Source organism: Cynocephalus volans, chromosome 14, assembly GCF_027409185.1.
Source record: "Cynocephalus volans isolate mCynVol1 chromosome 14, mCynVol1.pri, whole genome shotgun sequence".
Taxonomy (NCBI): domain Eukaryota; kingdom Metazoa; phylum Chordata; class Mammalia; order Dermoptera; family Cynocephalidae; genus Cynocephalus; species Cynocephalus volans.
In genome coordinates this window covers 36478332-36495607 of record NC_084473.1, presented here as the reverse complement: position 1 = coordinate 36495607, position 17276 = coordinate 36478332, and the positions used below count along the sequence as shown (strand labels likewise).

Below are 17276 nucleotides of genomic sequence, written 5' to 3'. Positions count from 1 at the left end.
GTGACTATAAATGGTAGTTTGGGTTTTTTTGTTTTTGAAAAATGTGGTCTATCTCTGTTCCTCATTATTATCCCAATTAGTTTTTTTTTTTTTTTAAAACTTTGTATTGAAATATAACACATACATTCCCAATTAGTTTTGATAGCCCTGTATTCATGATAGCTTTCTAACTTGGCAAAACAAACATTTGGGCACCCCACATACGTCTTACAAACTGTTTTTTAAAGAAAATTTACTGGTCCATAAAATCTGATTGAGTTCAATGTCCCTCTTATTTGCAGAAAAGGAAATAGGAGTCTACGAGAGTTAAATGCTAAAGCATTATACAAACACTGCAGGTTCCCTAGCTAGTTAACAACAAAGCCAAGACAAGAATCAGGGCTCTTGCTTACCAAAGTCCAGAGCTTTTAGCTCATACTCAACTTAACAGTTGCTCAATATTAGTACAAGGTATAATGACCCTAAAACTCATTTATGGGGCAGAACTGAGATAAACATGTTTTATGTAGTCAGTTAGATTGCATGTTAAATTCCGCTGTGTTTTGCCACAATTATCTCTTATAATCATGACAAATAATCTTTACATGGCAAGAATTTTGCATTTTTGTGATTTTCGTGTGGTCAAAACTCAACAGGATAGCAAAAGAAGATTATATAAAGATACACAAATAAATATGCACTTATTTTATAACCTCCACTTATAAGCTATGAGTTAATTTTCTTTCTTGTCAGTCACAAAACAGCAGCCACCACTATTTTTCCCTTGCAGTTTACAACATATAGTTCTAACACAATAATTCTGCAATCTAGGACAAGATAGGCCAGCTTACTCAAGCCCATCTATTGAGTCATGTAAATATCAGAAGATAGTGCATGTTTCCAGTCAACCCTAAAAGCTTTTAAACCCAGCCCTGGAGCTAGGAAAATATTAAAAACTGTGATGTCAAAAATGTTAGCACATTTATCTCAGTTTCTCATTATTATTCCAATTAATCTTGTAATCACTATATTTATGGGAGTTTCTAATTCCTGCTGTTAACCGAAGTTAAATGTTTAGTATGCAGGCTCACATATTTTTCTTTTCCCTCGTAAAAATTTTGAAATAGCAGTCATAAAGCCAACCCTACTGTGATAAAGAGGCCAAACTAAAACAAAAGCTTTACCTATATGAGGCAAGTGTCCAGTAAACTTAAAGTAACATCTTACTTGGCTTCTTTTTTCAACTTTGAAACTTCAAAATAATTTTAGACTTACAGAAAGGTTGCAAAAATAGTACATCTCTGTATACCCTTTACCTAGCTTTCCGTAATGTTAACATCTTACACAAAAATGGTACAAATACCAAAACTAAGAAATTAACATTGGTACAACTCTATTAGCTAAACTACAGAATTTGGTAGGATTTCACCAGTTTCCCCACTAATGTCCTTTCTCAGGCTTCGATCCAATCCAGGATTCCACATTGCATGTAGTTGTAATACCTCCTTAGTCTTCTCTGTGACAGTTCTTCAGTCTTTGTCTATCATGACTTTGACATTTTCAATTATTTTGGAAAATGTCCATCAGTTGGGTTTGTGTGAAGTCTTCTCATTTTTGATTGAAGTTATGCATCTGACCAGAATACCACACAAGAGATGTGCCTTTTCCATGTCTCATATTAGGGGGGACATGATGTCACTACATCTTATTACTGGTGATGTAAGCCTTGATGACTTGGTTAAGATGGTGCCCTTGGCTTTTAATTGCTCATATTCTACCAAATGAGTGACAGGTAAAGTAGTAGCACCCTCACATGGGGTGGGAACGAAAGGGAGAAGGCTTCCTGACCTTCTTTGCGTGGCTGCCATAGCAGATGGGATTATGGAAGGCTGCAGCTCTCAACAGAGGCCTGAGAGCCTGGAACACAGGGCATCAGCAACCTGACAAAGCAGCTCTGAGACAATGCCTCTGAGAAGTCACTGTCGGACACAGGCAGGAGACCTGGCCAGAAAGGGGCAGCATGAGGGCAGCCCTTTCTCCCAGGGAAGAGGAGTGATGCCACACTGCTTTCCAAGATTTCTGCTCTTTCTCTTCATCCTCTACTTTTGTTTACTTTAGTTCTCTCCGACTATGCCTCCTACCCTCACCTGATTTCTGATTTTAAGGAATCCCAATAAGAATATTTATCTACTGCTTTGGGTTACGTCAAAGTAACTCCCCATATGCTGCCAAAAAGGATAATTGCGCCCCTACAGGTCATCTTGCCATCTGACCCCTGGAGGCAGATGGGGGTGGACTTAGGATCTAGTACAAAACTACGCCACTTAATCCAGGAGATAAGTATGAACAAAGGTTCATTTGTTCTTTCTCTTTTTTCAGATATTCACATACCATAAAGTTCATCCTTTTCAAGTGCACAGATCAGTGGTGCTTAGTATACTTACGAGGCTGTGCAACCATCACCATTAGCTAACTCCATGACCTCTCATCACCCCAAAAGGGAATCTTGTACCTATTGTCACTCCCATTCCTTTCTGCCTGCCCTCAGCCCCTGGCAACCTGCTAATCTACTTACTATCTCTATGCATTTGCCTATTGGAACCAAAGTTCTTTTCATTCCAAATAATAACCAAGATGATATAAATCCAGTTAAACTAGGACACACACACCCCCCCTGAAGTTTGACTTTGGCAACATCTCACCCTCCCTTTTGATACTCTCCTGGCCACCTCCCATCCCCCCCAATCCCTCTAACTGCATCTTAAGTGACATCTGCACCTCAGGGTACAACTCATTCCTCTTCTATCAAAAACCACGTTGTGTTTCATCAGTGTCCTGCATTTGTGAGGTAATGTTTAGGTAAATTAATCTCTGCTAAGGTGCTAACAAGTAACAGATACACATTTTAGCAGAGAACTCTTGGAGTCTAATGCTCACTTAGGATGACCATATGACCCAGTTTGCTTGGGACTGTCCCAATTTATGCCTGTTGCCCTGGCTTAATTATTAATAGCATTCCCTTTCCCTTTCAGAAGTGTCCTAGCTTGGGTGTTTAATTACTTGGTCACCCAAACTTAACCAAATAAATGACTAATAATGGTAATTATAGGCATTTTGGTATGCTGACAGAGAAAATAATTTTAGGTAAATGAAGCTTTTTCTTTCTTTTTTTTTTTTTTGGCAGCTGGCCAGTATGGGGATTTGAACCCTTAATCTTGGTGTTATGAGGCTGTGCTCTAAGCAACTGAGCTAACCAGCTGGCCTGGTTAAACTCAGCAAAGTTTTCAATGCTCCTTAAATCAGACCCCATCTCAGACCACATCTCTGCATACTCCTAAAATGTTTAAATTCACCAACCTGTAGGAATCAGGGTTTCATCCACAGGCAAAAAAGTATCAGCATCTATGGTGACTTCATGGTCATATATATTCGGGTAGCCCTGGGAGGGAAAAGGTAGGGGGAAGAAAAGATTTACCCTTAGTCTTATTTTATATATTTACCTTATAACTTCTCTTGCAAAAATGTTTTCAGGCATTGACAAGAACTTCAGAAATCCCCTTTGACCGTGGACTCAAGACTGTGGTCCCCTTTTTTGAGAGTTTTCCCACCTCCTCCATAAAGAAGCAGCCTGCTTTCGGGGGTACTCAGTGGTCAGCAGACCTGGGGTCTAGCTCTAGCTCTCAATGAGCAGCCCCAGGGAAGTCACTCAACCACCTAGAATCTCATTTCCTTTGATGTAAAATTGGGCTGACGATGCCCCTGCCTTTCCCAGGGTTCTGATGAGAACAGTTGAGGAAGGCAGGGTGTGTGGTTTGCAAACTGGAAAACACTTCACACGTGTGTGCTTACAACACAAAGGATTATTTTTTATTATCAATGGTAAGGTATTTAAAAATGTAACAGCAAAAGATGGGGAAGGGAAACCAGGTGAGGACTTTTGCTTAGTGATGCTCAAAAATCAGCAAAACCAGTGTTCTCAACTGGGGGTGATTTTGCGCTGTGGGGAACGTTTGGCAAAGTCTAGAGGTACTTTTGATTCTCACGACTGGGGGAGGTGATGCTACTGGCACTTAGTGGAAGGACTGCAGGGGTGCTACTAAACACCCTACAATGTGTGCGACAGCACTGTACCCCACTGCAACAAAGAATTATGTGGCCCAGAATGGCAGCAGTGCTGGGGCTGAGAACCCTGTGCTCAGCTAAACTGAGGCCTCTGCCTGGTTTGAGAGAAGCGTGAGAGGCAGAGGGCTGCAGGGTAACTGGAAGCAGAATCAGTGGGAAAGAGACTCAGGCCCACACACTCAAGCAGAGCCATGCTGAGATAAAGGTCTAGATTTCAGAGACCATGAGATTCTAAGTGAAAACAAGACAGAAACCAGTTTAATTACACTACCAGGAAGCTGTTTCTGAAGAACTGGTTCTCTCGTATTCTCCCAGTGGGCACACGCTGGTCAGGGATAGCAGCAGGTCGGGGCAAGGCTGGGGCAGAGGCCTCTCCTCCACCCACACTTCCTGTCTCAGCAGCTTGTTTGTTCCCTGTTCTGACCTGAGAAGACAGGTCCACAATGGGAAGGGGGTCTGTACCCTGCCTAGAGCAGCTCAGGACTCCAGGGGGACTCTCCTGTGTGGCTCTCTGCTGCCATCCTCTCGTGCTTCGAGGTGGTGCCACCACCAGAGAGGCCTCTGGGACTGAAGAGAGTGGAGATGACGGAAGAGGATTTGGGATTATTTTCCTGGCTCTATTTGTTCAACGTTCAGCTCAACATGGAGAGGTTTGGGTCAGTCCAGACAGGGGCTCGGGACGTTGGGTACAAAGCCTTGGTGATACTAAACTGGGAGCTGTGGACCACGTGGAGAGCAGAAGGGTCCCCGAAAAGGAGAGCCCAGACCAAGCAAACTCCTCCATCCTCCCGTTGCACAAATGACACTTGAGGAACACGACCTCCCTAACGTCACTGTGGGAAGGAAGCTCCCAGGAGACGAGGCCATTCTCATCTAATAAATCCAGGTCTTCCCTCTGATTCCTCAGGTGCCTGCCTCCCTCCTCACCTTCCTTCCCTTTTTTTAAAAAAATAAGTTCCTATTTATAACCAAAACACTTGTTTTAGTCCGTTTTGTGTTGCTATAACAGAATTACCTGATACTGGGTAATTTATAAGGAAAAGAGGTTTATTTGGCTTACGATTCTGGGACAGCTGCACGGGCCTCAGGCTGCTTCTACTCATGGTGGAAAGTGGCAGCAGCCGGAGGGTACAAGCAGATCACATGGCGAGAGGAAGTAAGAGAGAGAGAAGAGGTGCCAGGGTCTTTTGAAGCAATGAGCTCTCACGGGAACTAATAGAGCAAGAACTCACTCATTAACCCCCCACCCCCAGGGAGAGCATTAATCCATTCATGAGGGATCCGCCCCCATGACTCAGTTTCCAACACTGCCACATTGGGGATCAAATTTCCACATGAGTAGGAGGGGACAACACATCTACACTCCATCAACACTGTTCTGGTTTCTACTGCTATAGATTAGTTTGGCCTGTCCTAGAATTTCACATAAATCATACAAAACGTATTCTGTTGTGCCTTGCTACTTCCACACAACATTACGCTCTTGAGATCATCCTTACGGCTGTATCAGTAATTTGCCCCTTCTTATTGTTGGGTAGCATTCCATTGTAAGAATACACGAGGGTACTTTAACAAGTTTGTGGAAAACAGAATTAAAAGATAATAGGAAATAGTTCTTTCCATGAATTCTTTGAAGACCCCTTGTATCACAGTTTATTTATCCATTCTCCTATTGGTGGACTTTTAAGTTATATTCAGTGTTTTATCATTATGAATAGAGCTGCTTAGGAATTTCCTTCTTCTGTTTGTCTTTAAAGCATTAGGGTGGGAAGAAAATGAATCAACATGAAAATCACACATCGAATAAATTGATGAGTCTGAGATGTTAGGAAGAAGCCTGAGAGGAGAAGGAAAGGAACATTTATCAGGCACCTACTCTCTTAATGGTCACTGGGTCACCAAGCAGTACTAACGCCCCTTCATTAAAGAGAAGCATGCTTTGTTTTATGACTTTTCTGGCCTAGAAAAATACAGTGATCTACTCTGGTACCTACCATATTACTGGTGGATTCATTTCTTTTCAAGGCTGATGAAAACTTGGCAAGAACTGCTGCTTCACAAACAGACCCTGAGGACCATCTCTGAGCTCAGTGTTTGTTTTGGTTAACTTTGCTTGGCTGCTTAGAGTTGGTAACATTAACCATTTACAGAGCCCATTATGACTTGCATGGGGCTTTGAAGACCTTTTGTGCATTGCTACCACCACTGTCTTAATTCAGATCTTATCTCCTCTAGTAAGAGGTAACAGACACTATAGTAATCCCCCCTTATCCACAGAAGATATGTTCCCAACCACGGATAGTACCAAACCCTTTGTATACTATGTCTTTCCTATACGTACATATCTATGATAAAGTTTAATTTATAAATTAGGCACAGAAAGAGATTAACAACAATAACTAATAATAAAATAGAACAATTATAACGTACTGTAATAAAAGTTATGCAAATGTGGTCTCTCTCTCTCTCTCTCTCAAAATATCTTAATATTTCAGACCATGGGTAACTGAAATTGTGAATGAGGGCGGACTAGTGTATTGGGTACTGCCCAGAATCCATAACATGTCCTTTACTAGCACCCTCCCTTTCCCCGGCAGAAACATGACTAGTTGACTTATCCTATGCCAGGATCTATACACAAGGACGGGGTCCCCCTCCTCATTCCCAGAGGTAGAATTTTGATTTGTCTATGACAGTTATGGTGCTGTCATTCCCCTGCTGGCGATTAGGTTAGGCAGAGCATGGCTCACACTTGTGACGAATGAAATGTAAGAGAAGTCTGATAGGGGGCTTCTTGGAAAGGGTTTACTTGTTCTTAAAAAGGAAACATTAAAGATATGTAAAGAGGAACAAGCCCTTTTTTGTCTCTGGACATGACTATATGAGGAGGTGATTTCTGGAGCTATGGCAACTATCTTGTGACCATGAGGAGACAAGCCTGAAGACAAAAGCCAAACAATGAGGAAGCTGCAATCCTAAGTAACAGAGAGAGGCTTACTAAAAGAGAATGATATTTATTCAGAAATGGGCATTGCAATGGGAATATGTGTGCCATAGTAAACCATGCGTGTATTCAGGGGCATAAAGGAAGGCAAAGGTTTTTAAAGGAAAAATGAGGAGGATTACGTAATTGTTTTGAGATAATTATCCTTGGCTAGGATCAGTAACAAGGGTGGCACCAATAGGAGGTTGGACAGACAGTTACTGGATAAACATTCTCACAAAAATATTTTTGGGTGTAAGGTTGTGGTGGCCTTTGTACAAAGTTGTAGTTTTTGCAGCATCTTTTGCAATAATTTTTGTTATCAGTCATTCATTCATGAGAACCTTCCCTTCATGGACTTCCCCAGCTCTATTTGTCATGGGTTTTAATACAAGTGACTCCATTTTAATTCTGACAACATTCACAAAACAGAATGAAAAAACGGAAGAACCTTGGCCCTTGATGACTTATCTAACCAGTCATACCAGAACCACAAATACGGCTTTTTATCTCAAATTCCCCCAGACCTGCTTTCATAGCTCTTTAGTTAAACTTTCAATAAAAAACATGTTCTCCCAGTTTTGCATTAGACACAGGAAGGAACAGAAAAATAAAACGAAACAAAAAACAACCTGCAACCTACATACCTTTTCTATTCTTTGAAAAACACAGCTTTCCCTTCCCCCCAGGCCTCCAACACTCAAACTTAGAAGTGATGGGCCAATGCCTGAATCCCAAGGAGAACAAAAATAGTGCTTATTAAATTTAAAAAACATACAAACAAACAAATATAAGATGAGCTGACTACTTTAAACATCAAGTTTTGAGCTATTTCCCTGGGGAGGGTTTGAGACAGGTGATAATGCTTCCTAGGTCAGAACAAAAGATGTTCAGAAGATGCAGAGGCCCTTGACCCCGGGACTGGTGATCATCCCCTCCCACCTGAGTGCCCCAAAAGGCTGGTGGCCCCCACCTACCCTCAGCCCCGAAGCAGCTGGCATGGATTTGAGTTGCACTTACTAAGACAGCATACGTAAGGGAGTTTATAATGACCACCCTTCTGGGTGGGGTCTACAACCTGGAAACTATTCAGCCTCTGAAAAGATTCAAAAACACCAGTCACTCCAAGACCCCGTAGGATTGGAAGGGTAGAAAATCCTGGTCAGGAGGGTCCTCCTGCCAGGTAAATAGAAAGAGTCTTAGGAAACTTTACATTCCCATTTTGTCTCCTTCTTTGAAACACATTGACAGATGGAAAACCTCATACATAATTTCCCTTTCTATTTCTGAATCTATTCCTTCAGATCATCCCCCCATTATAAAATAGGCTGTTGTAAGTATATAAAAATGTGGAAAACAGAAAAATCACCAAAATTTACCACTTTCACAAAACAATTAATATTTTGTTCCATTTCAGTCATTTCTTTCTGAACTTATTTTCAAAAGTACAGCCTCTTATGGCTGGGTGTTTTTGTTTTGTTTTTGGCTTTTGGTTTATTTTTAAGATCTCAAGAAGGATGGTGGAATTTCCTGAAAATAAGGAACAAGTAAGTGAAGGACCATCTTTCTTATTTTTAAAGGGAAAACTTTGGAAATTATATTAGAACCAATTAAGTAGGCTATGTAAGAAGATTCTAGAAAAAAACCCAGCAGATCATCAGCAAACTCCTAAAAGAGTATAAGAAAATCAAGATATATCTGCTTGGCTGCCAATATCATCTTGTGGTAAAAATCATGCCAAAGTGATTCAAGTCTAGTGGACTGTGATGAGCTCTTCAGACAGGGGAAGTAATAGATATAATCTACAGGGTTTAGCTAAGCTTTTTATTTTGTCTCATGTGATAGTAGCCTCCTCAACAAGCTAACATATTTCCATTAGGAGAGAATGAGGCAGTTCAGAGGGGATCATTTACGGGGGATTGTCCGTGGCTCTACACAACTCTGAACTGAACATTTTAAGTGTCCTCCCATCGGTGTTTATCCCTGTGCTGGGCTGATTTTAGTATCTTTACTAACAACTCCATAAAGTGCTCCTAACAGTGGCTGAGAAATAGCAGGTAGCTGATGTTATGAAATTGAGAATATGCCTATTAATCTAAAATACTCAGGTTTCCCAAATCCAAGTCCAATGTGCTTTCCGCTGTACTATATAGGCATGACTGGCCACCAGAAGCCCCGGGAGGTTCTGGTGGGCTGCGCAGTGGAGCACACACATATTGGCAGCAAATCTAAAGGGGCCAGGCCAAGCACATTTCCAGAGATCCAAGGATGGAAGGCACCTTCATTGGAAATAGTGTTTTGGGGGGCATAAAGAAGCAAATATAAGTGCATGTTACAATTAGATGAGAGGGAGTTCTTAAAATAGCTAGTTACTTGTCTAAAGCGTATGAGAAAGAGATATAGTTACGTGCTGCATAATGACATTTCAGTCAGCAATGGATAGCATACATGACGGTAGTCCCATAAGATTATAAAAACTTTTTTTTTTTTTTTGCGGCTGCCAGTATGGGGATCTGAACCCTTCACCTTGGTGTTATAACACCGTGCTCTAACCAATTTAGCTAACTGGCCAGCCCATATTGTTTTCTGTTTTTTTTTTATAATACCATATTTTTACTGTACCTTTTCTATGTTTAGATGTGTTTAGATACACAAATACCATCACTGTGTCACAATTACCTACAGTATTCACTACAGTAACATGCTGAGCAGGTTTGTAGCCTAGGAGCCATAGGCTATACCATATAGTTTAGGTGTGTAGTAGGTTATACCACCTAGGTTTGTGTAAATACACTCTACGATGTTTGCACAATGACAAAATCACCTAACAACATATTTCTCAGAACATATCCCTATTGTCAAGTGATAAGATTGTACTTGATAGTACAATGCACTTATTTTACCTTTCTCTATAACTTCCTTTTATTGAGCACCTACTATGAGCCACATGCTCTGTTGTGCCCTTTTCATCATCATGGGGGTGACCCCATTGCCAGAGTAATTGTGGTTTCTCCAGCCACAACCCCAGGTCATTCCACGAAGCATGTTGGTAACAGCAGCAGAGAAGAAGCAAGTTCACTTACCTGGCCTGCCAGGTTGAAGTAAGAATGGTTGGTGAGATTGACAGGAGTGGTCTGACTGGCCTGTGCTCTATAGTTGACCATGAGCTCCCCGCCATCCAGGGTGTATGTCACCCAGACTTTTAACTCTCCGGGGTAGCCTTCCTCACCATCTGGACTGACACGTGAGAACTGGACACCATTTGACAGCACCTGAGGGGTCCAGAGGACCTAGAAAAAAGTGTTTTCAAAGCTGCTTAGTCACTACAATCCCAAGCTAAATGCCACATTTCAATATTTAAAGACAGCTGATTCCAGGAAGAAAAACAACTGTTAAGGCTTTTGAATAAGAGCCTGAATTTTAATTATTCTCAAATTTTATTTTATACAGAGAAGTGGCTTTTGAGAGAAAAAAAATTTTTCTCTTTACCTACTCACATTCCCCATACTCTTTTCCCCTGAATTTATATGTATGTGTCTACAATATTTTCCTCTTCGCCTTCTCTGATTATTTTTCTTTGATTTTTCTTCATCTTGGAGCCCCATTCTGATAAGTGTCATGTAGTAATATCTGCTAATAGTACTAAAAAATCAGTTTAATAAATCAGCCCCTTTCTCCTGGAGGTACTATATACAAATATTTATTAAAAAACACTCTAAGGTTCTCTGTGTTCCCTGGGCAGAGCTCAAAACCAGTAAGGCACTTATTCCATTAGGAAGAGCTCTACCCCACAAGTCAGGAGTCCTGATTTGGGGGCCAGGTTTGTTCCTAGTTCATTTGTGGAAATTTGGGTATCAATTTCTCCATAAAATAAAGGGGTTGAAATAATGATCTTGAAGATTCCTTCTTGCTGTAGAAAATATGACTCTAAGAATGGCAAGAAAAACATTAAGAAAAGTTTTCTAAAATGTTTTTGCTTTTGGACATAGTAATAGGAATCTTGGATTAACACAGTGGTTCCTCTCTACTTTGCTCTAGAGGCCCTAAAATAATACTTGTAGGGAAAGGAAAATTAACATTTATTGAGTGCCCATTATGAGCCGAGACACTTTGCTAGAAACTTCACAGACACTATCTCATCTGTCTCAGAGCAGACTTAAAGTAGGTTCCCTTATTCTCATTAAATGATGAGAGAACTGAGGCTCAGAAAGGATAAACTGCTTGCCCCAGGCCACACTGCTAGTAAGTGACAGTGGATTTGATTCTGAGCCTGTGCTTGTTGCCTTATTCTGCACTATCAGAGCATGACGTGGCCAGAGATTCTCAGTCCCCTTAGGGAGCTCTGGGATCACTAGCAAAGGAGCCTTTTGCAGACATGAGACCTTCAATTTGTTGAGGATTCACCAGTCACTGAGCTGGTGCTTTATATAAATCATCTTGCAAGGTAAGGATTTGGTTAAGCCAAATGAAATGACCATCTTTGTAGGTCAAAACAATTGAACACTGGCAATTTCATATAACTCCAACTAATATTTTTACATCCATTTTACAGATAGGCAAATTGAGTTCAATGGAGTTAACTTGCCCATTTCTACTTCCCACATCTCAGGGGAAATGGGTAGAACCCTTTCATATTTCATGCCCATTGTTTAAAAGGAAAAAAAATCTTGTTTAAAGTCATATGTGTAATTAGTGACAAGAGTTAGGACTCAAATTCAGGTCTGGCTGTCTACACTGTTCTACATCTTAGTTTCAGTGAATGTTTCATTCAAATCGCCATTTTCAGTAGAAGAGTTGAGGCCAAACTCTGTCATTCCAAATAGACTTGAAAGACAGTAACTTCTGTGAGCCACAGGACTGGCCTATGAACCCAGGCTCTGCCCACCCACTCCTGGCTTGGTCTGGCTCTCATGGACATTGCATTTGCCAAGAAGCGGGAGCCCAGTGGGAATGGAGCTGGTATTTGAAACCAATCCACTGAGCTTAGTAAAAAAATTAATTTTACACCCTAATTATCTCTCAGAAATGTTGACTTTTCAAGACACTCAAAATATGAGGACTGTTACATGTATAGTTTAAAAAAAAGAAAAAAGTCCCCCTAATGGAAAATTTTAGGAATTAAATATTTGAAACAAAATGTTAACTTGCTACCTAGTTTTTCTCCTTTAGAGAAAGGACCCAATGGAAAGATTTTTGTGTAAACTAATATTATCAGTCAAGTATAATTCTTATTCATGGAAGGATTTCCCTGACCCTGTAGTTTCCTTATTTCCAGAAATTTTGTATCTCTAGACCTTCTTATATCATTTCTAATCCTGTCAGGGTTATTCAACTTTCATCTTTTAAAAAAATGTGTTGATATAAATAGAAAAACACATACCTCCAAACCAACAATTACATTCAGTAATTGTTAACATCCAACACAACATAAAGCAGACAGTAAAAAACCAAACAACCTGAGTAAAAAAATGGGCAAAGGAGCTTAATAGGCATTTCTCAAAAGAAGATATACAAATGGCCAACAGACACATGAAAAAATGTTCAACATCTCTCAGTATCAGGGAAATGCAAATCAAAACCACATTGAGATATCTCACCCCAGGACTATCATATTATCAAAAAGTCAGAGAATAACAGAGGCTTGTGAAGATGCAGAGAAAGGGGAACTCTCCTACGCTGCTGGTGGGACTGTAAATTAGTGCAGCCAGTATGGAAAAGGGTATGGAGGTTCCTCAGACAACTACAGATAGAACCGCCATATGATCCATCAATCTCACTGCTGGGTGTGTGCACAAAGGAATGGAAATTATCATCTCGAAGGGACACCTGCACTCCTATGTCTATCGCAGCTCTAAGTGTCCATCGTCTGACAACTGGATAAGGAAAACATGGTATATATACACAATGGAATACTACTCTTCCATAAAAAGAATGAAATTCTGCCATTCACAGTAACATGGATGAACTTAGAGAAAATCATGTTAAGTGAAATAAGACAGGCACAGAAAGGGAAATACTGCATGTCCTCACACATAAGTGGGAGCTAAAAAAACAAAACAAAACAAATAAATAAAAAAAGAAAGAAAAAGATACAACAATTACAATAATTTGTTGAATTTTCAAAAGGAGAGAATACAACTGAGGCCACCAGAGGTGGGAAACGGGCAGGGGGAAGGGTTAGTGGGAAATTGTTAAAGGGCCACAAAAAATGATTACATTACATAATGTTGAATATACTAATTATCTTGATTTGAATATCACACATTGCACACAGGGTTTTTTTTGAGGGGGGAGGTGCCGCTGGCCTGTGTTGGGATCCGAACCCATGACCGTGGTGTTATAAGGCTGTGCTCTAACCAACTGAGCTAACTGGCCAGCCCTGCACACATGTATTGATATTCAACACTGTACCCCACAGATATTTACAATCAATTATATTTCAATTAAAAAGAACAACAATAAAGTTTATCTGATATTGTTCATGTTACTTTTTCAAAACCTACTGCTCAAAAATTTTCAGTGGCTTGATAAAAGCATTCAAAGTCTTTCCCCACTCCTCTCTGGACCATTGCACAGCCATTCTCTCTAATTTCCACATATTGAATGAAATGGTATCTGCTCTTCAAGGGCAGCTCAAATCCCACCTCCTCAGTTGCTATTCATTTGCTCAGATCCAGTTCCTACGGCACACGGTCAGCATCTACATTACGGCACTTCCTGCAGCTCGCCTGTAAGTTATTTATGTAAAGGTCCATCTCCTTCACTACACTGCAGTCTGCAGGAATCCCCAGTATATGATGCTGCCTGGTTCACAAAAACTCAGGAGGCACACTGCACTGATGATATGTACATTCACTATTTTGCAGTGTTCATAAAGGGGATACATGTTAAGCAGAGACACAGAAAATGCCACAGTGGAACAGCGGAACAGAGAGAACAGGAACAAGCTAGACCAAGGTGCTGTTCTGAGGCTCCTCTGAAGATCCCTGTCCCAAACCAAGCTGGGCCTTCCGTCCTCCAGCTGGGGTCTGCCCACAGACCTGGCATGGTGCAGAGACTCTGCCCTAATACTGACAGAGCAGATGCTACCCTCTGCCTTTCTGCCCTCCCTGGCGTGAGGAGTCCCATCGTTAAGGACAGGGGAACCAATGAGGCTGTCTGGCTCTTGGCCACAGACAGGAAGTTGGTAGAAGAGGGGAAATAGAGCAACAAACTTCCTTCAACAGGGCAGGTGGCAGTCAGAGGCAGAAAAAAAGAAACTGTGGCCTCTAGCTGCCATTCATGCTGCTGTCTTCTCTAGCAAACAACCAGGGTGGTATTAAAGGAAGGGTAGTTACCAAAATTTTCCCTCTCACAGCCTGAAGTCAGACTAGTAAGACAGTCACTGGGGTTAACCTGCAGACTCCCACAGGGCTAGGAAGCAGGAGGCCAAGCAGCCCTCCCTCAGGGAGAAGCTCTTGGATCAATTTACTTTCCAGACCTCGTTTTCCTGGTCACATGAGGAATAGGAGTTTTTATGTGGAAAGGGGAAAGTGGGGAGAGCCTGAGGTAACTTTGAGGCACATGGAACTTCAGTGGAGGGGGAGGCCTGGGCACGGCACCACAGTGCACAGGGAGGGGCTTCAGGACAGGTCCAGGGAGGTGTGGATGGGGGCACCAGCAGTTGTAGTGTAGGAATGAGATGAGCTAGGGAAGGATGGGTCCCAGAATGTGGCCATCGTGTCTGCTCCCCCTGAACCACGGAGCAGCCTCTTTCCTATATCCCCTACCATGCTTGTGCTGTAGGGCCCAGGACTGTGCCTGGCAAACAGAAGGGATGCTTCAGGGCACCTTGTGAAGTGGGCCAGGTGGCAACTCTGCCAGATGCTCCTGACTCACCTTATCAAACCCTCTGACTCCTCCATGCAGACTGTTGGGCTCCCTGTTAATAGCCAGGTGATACTCCTTCCCGTCCAACGTGAACGTTCCTTTGGCAATTCGGTTGGCCACCCTCCCAATGACTGCTCCAAAGTAGGGCTGCTTCTGGAGGTAACCTGCAAGGACACGGATGACAGCCTTTTTAAAATCTTCAAACCAAAGGTGAGGCTCACACTGCTGCCCACCCCTTTCTTCTGAGGAACGCTGCAGGTACTAACGACTAGGGCATATCAAAATCCTCATGGAAGCACAGATAAATGGCTTTATACACATGACCTTTTCCTTTTCCAAAAGTAATTCATGTTCAGTATACGAAATGTTAAAGAACTTTATAAAGCACAAGGAAGAGACTGAAACCCTCTTTAATCTCATGCCTAGAGAGAACCGCTGTTAATATTCTTATGTATATCCTTCCATCTTTTAATATGCATACAGGTGCTCTTATTTTTTCTTTTTATAAAACTAGGATCTTTGTAATCTGCTTTTTCTCAGGCCAATCAATTTTCTTAACTAAAAATGATACTTTTAATTGGTAAAGGGCTACAAAAAATGATTACATTGTATAATGTTGAACATACTCATTATCTTGATTTGAACATCACATATTGCACACAGGTGATGATATATTCAACTCTGTACCCCATAGGTATGTACAATCAACTGTGTTACAATAAAAATAAATAAATAAAGGAATAGAATGAAAGACAAAAGAAATGATACTTTTGTGTAGTCTCGAGAGGAAACTATCTTATTCTTCTTTCTCTTTTTATTTAAAAAAAAAATCACACAGATATAGAGTAGGCTTGCCAGAGGAAATAAAGGATGCCCAGTTGGATTGGAATTTCAGATAAACAATGAATAACTTTTAATATAAGTATGTTCATATTATTATTATACATGGGACACACTCATACTTAAAAAGTATATACTGTTTATCTGAAATTCAAATTTAACTGAGCATCCGGTATTTTTATTTGCTAAATACGGCAACTTTAATAAAGAGTTTTAACATGAAAGCCTTCCTTCATCTTTCAACTCCCCTTCTTCCCATCAGTAACTACTATTAACAGTTTGGCATGTACACTTCATTTTTAAAAACAATAACTACACATAAGCATAAATACAAATACATAAACACATATTCTATATAAAGAGAATTGTACTATATACATTATTTTGCAATGTTTCAGTTATCAAAAGTCTTAAGATCTCTCCGTGTCACTACATATATATCTACCATACTCCTTTTGATGGCTACGTGGTATAATGATGTGCATAAACTGTTGCTGGGTTTTTTTGTGGAAAGAGGTCTCTAAATAGCAATGTAACATCCCTGTACTTGAACTTCGTGCATGGGCATAGTACAGTACTTTCCTTCTCTTTAAGTTCCTCTGTGCTTGGTTTACAATGGAAGAGACTGAGGTTTGGAGAGAGTTTGTTTTCTGTGTTATCTATCACCAAGATTACTTTCTACTCTGTTTTTCACTCAGATGCCCTTGGAATTCCACTCTCTTTTCCCATGGTACTCTGTATCTGCCACGTCTACTTCAGATCAGAGAATGCACTTCAAGCATATGAACTATTTTTCCATGGCTGCAGGAGCTCTCGGGATACAGACCCTGACACAGTTAGGACAGTTACAGGTCACAGTTTCCCATTACTCAAATGGCCACAAGCTAAACATTAATCGTTCTCTTTCCTGGCCTTTCCTGGTTCACTTCCTTGCTAATCTGCAGGTACCTCAGAGTCCTATTCATGGACTATCGTAATAGCTAACACTTACTGAGTGCTTTCTAAGTGCAAGCCACTTTCTCAGCGCTCTGCAATTAACTCATTTTATCCTCAGAACACTTCTGCTTTACAGATGTGGAAAAACCAGTTTTTAGATGTGGAAACTGAGGATAGAAAAGTTAAGTCACTTGTCCCAAAACACACAGCTAGTTAGTGGCAGAACTGGGAATTGACCAGGCAGCCTGGCTCTTGAGTCCATGTTCTTAAGCACCCCATTACTTGGAAAGCACAAGGCTACCTGACTGACAGACCTTACCACCATCCCCAAGCACGGGCCAGGCTGATCTCTCCACCCATTCCCACCTCTCTCCCCACCCTCTTCTCTTTCTGAAACTGCAGCTTTAAAACTCCTGACACTGGTTAACCAAAAAGATCCCCACAGGGCCAAATAACCTTTACTTTGTTTTGCTTCATCTGCTTTTCAGAAGCTCAAAAATGTAAAGAAAGCAGAATTTTTGTCTAAAAAACTGTTTGACGGCAGCTA

General features: G+C 41.0%; 1 protein-coding gene across 1 annotated transcript in view; it reads right to left on the bottom strand.

The window, feature by feature from the left end:
- The window catches only part of GALM (galactose mutarotase), a 63451-nt gene that overhangs the window by 39235 nt on the left and 6940 nt on the right, over window positions 1–17276 (bottom strand). The window contains exons 2-4 of the mRNA XM_063078687.1: window positions 14963–15117; window positions 10168–10374; window positions 3337–3418 (exon numbers count right to left, since the gene is read on the bottom strand). Of these exons, the coding sequence (XP_062934757.1) occupies window positions 3337–3418; window positions 10168–10374; window positions 14963–15117 (444 nt within the window). The remainder of the gene's footprint in view (window positions 1–3336; window positions 3419–10167; window positions 10375–14962; window positions 15118–17276) is intronic.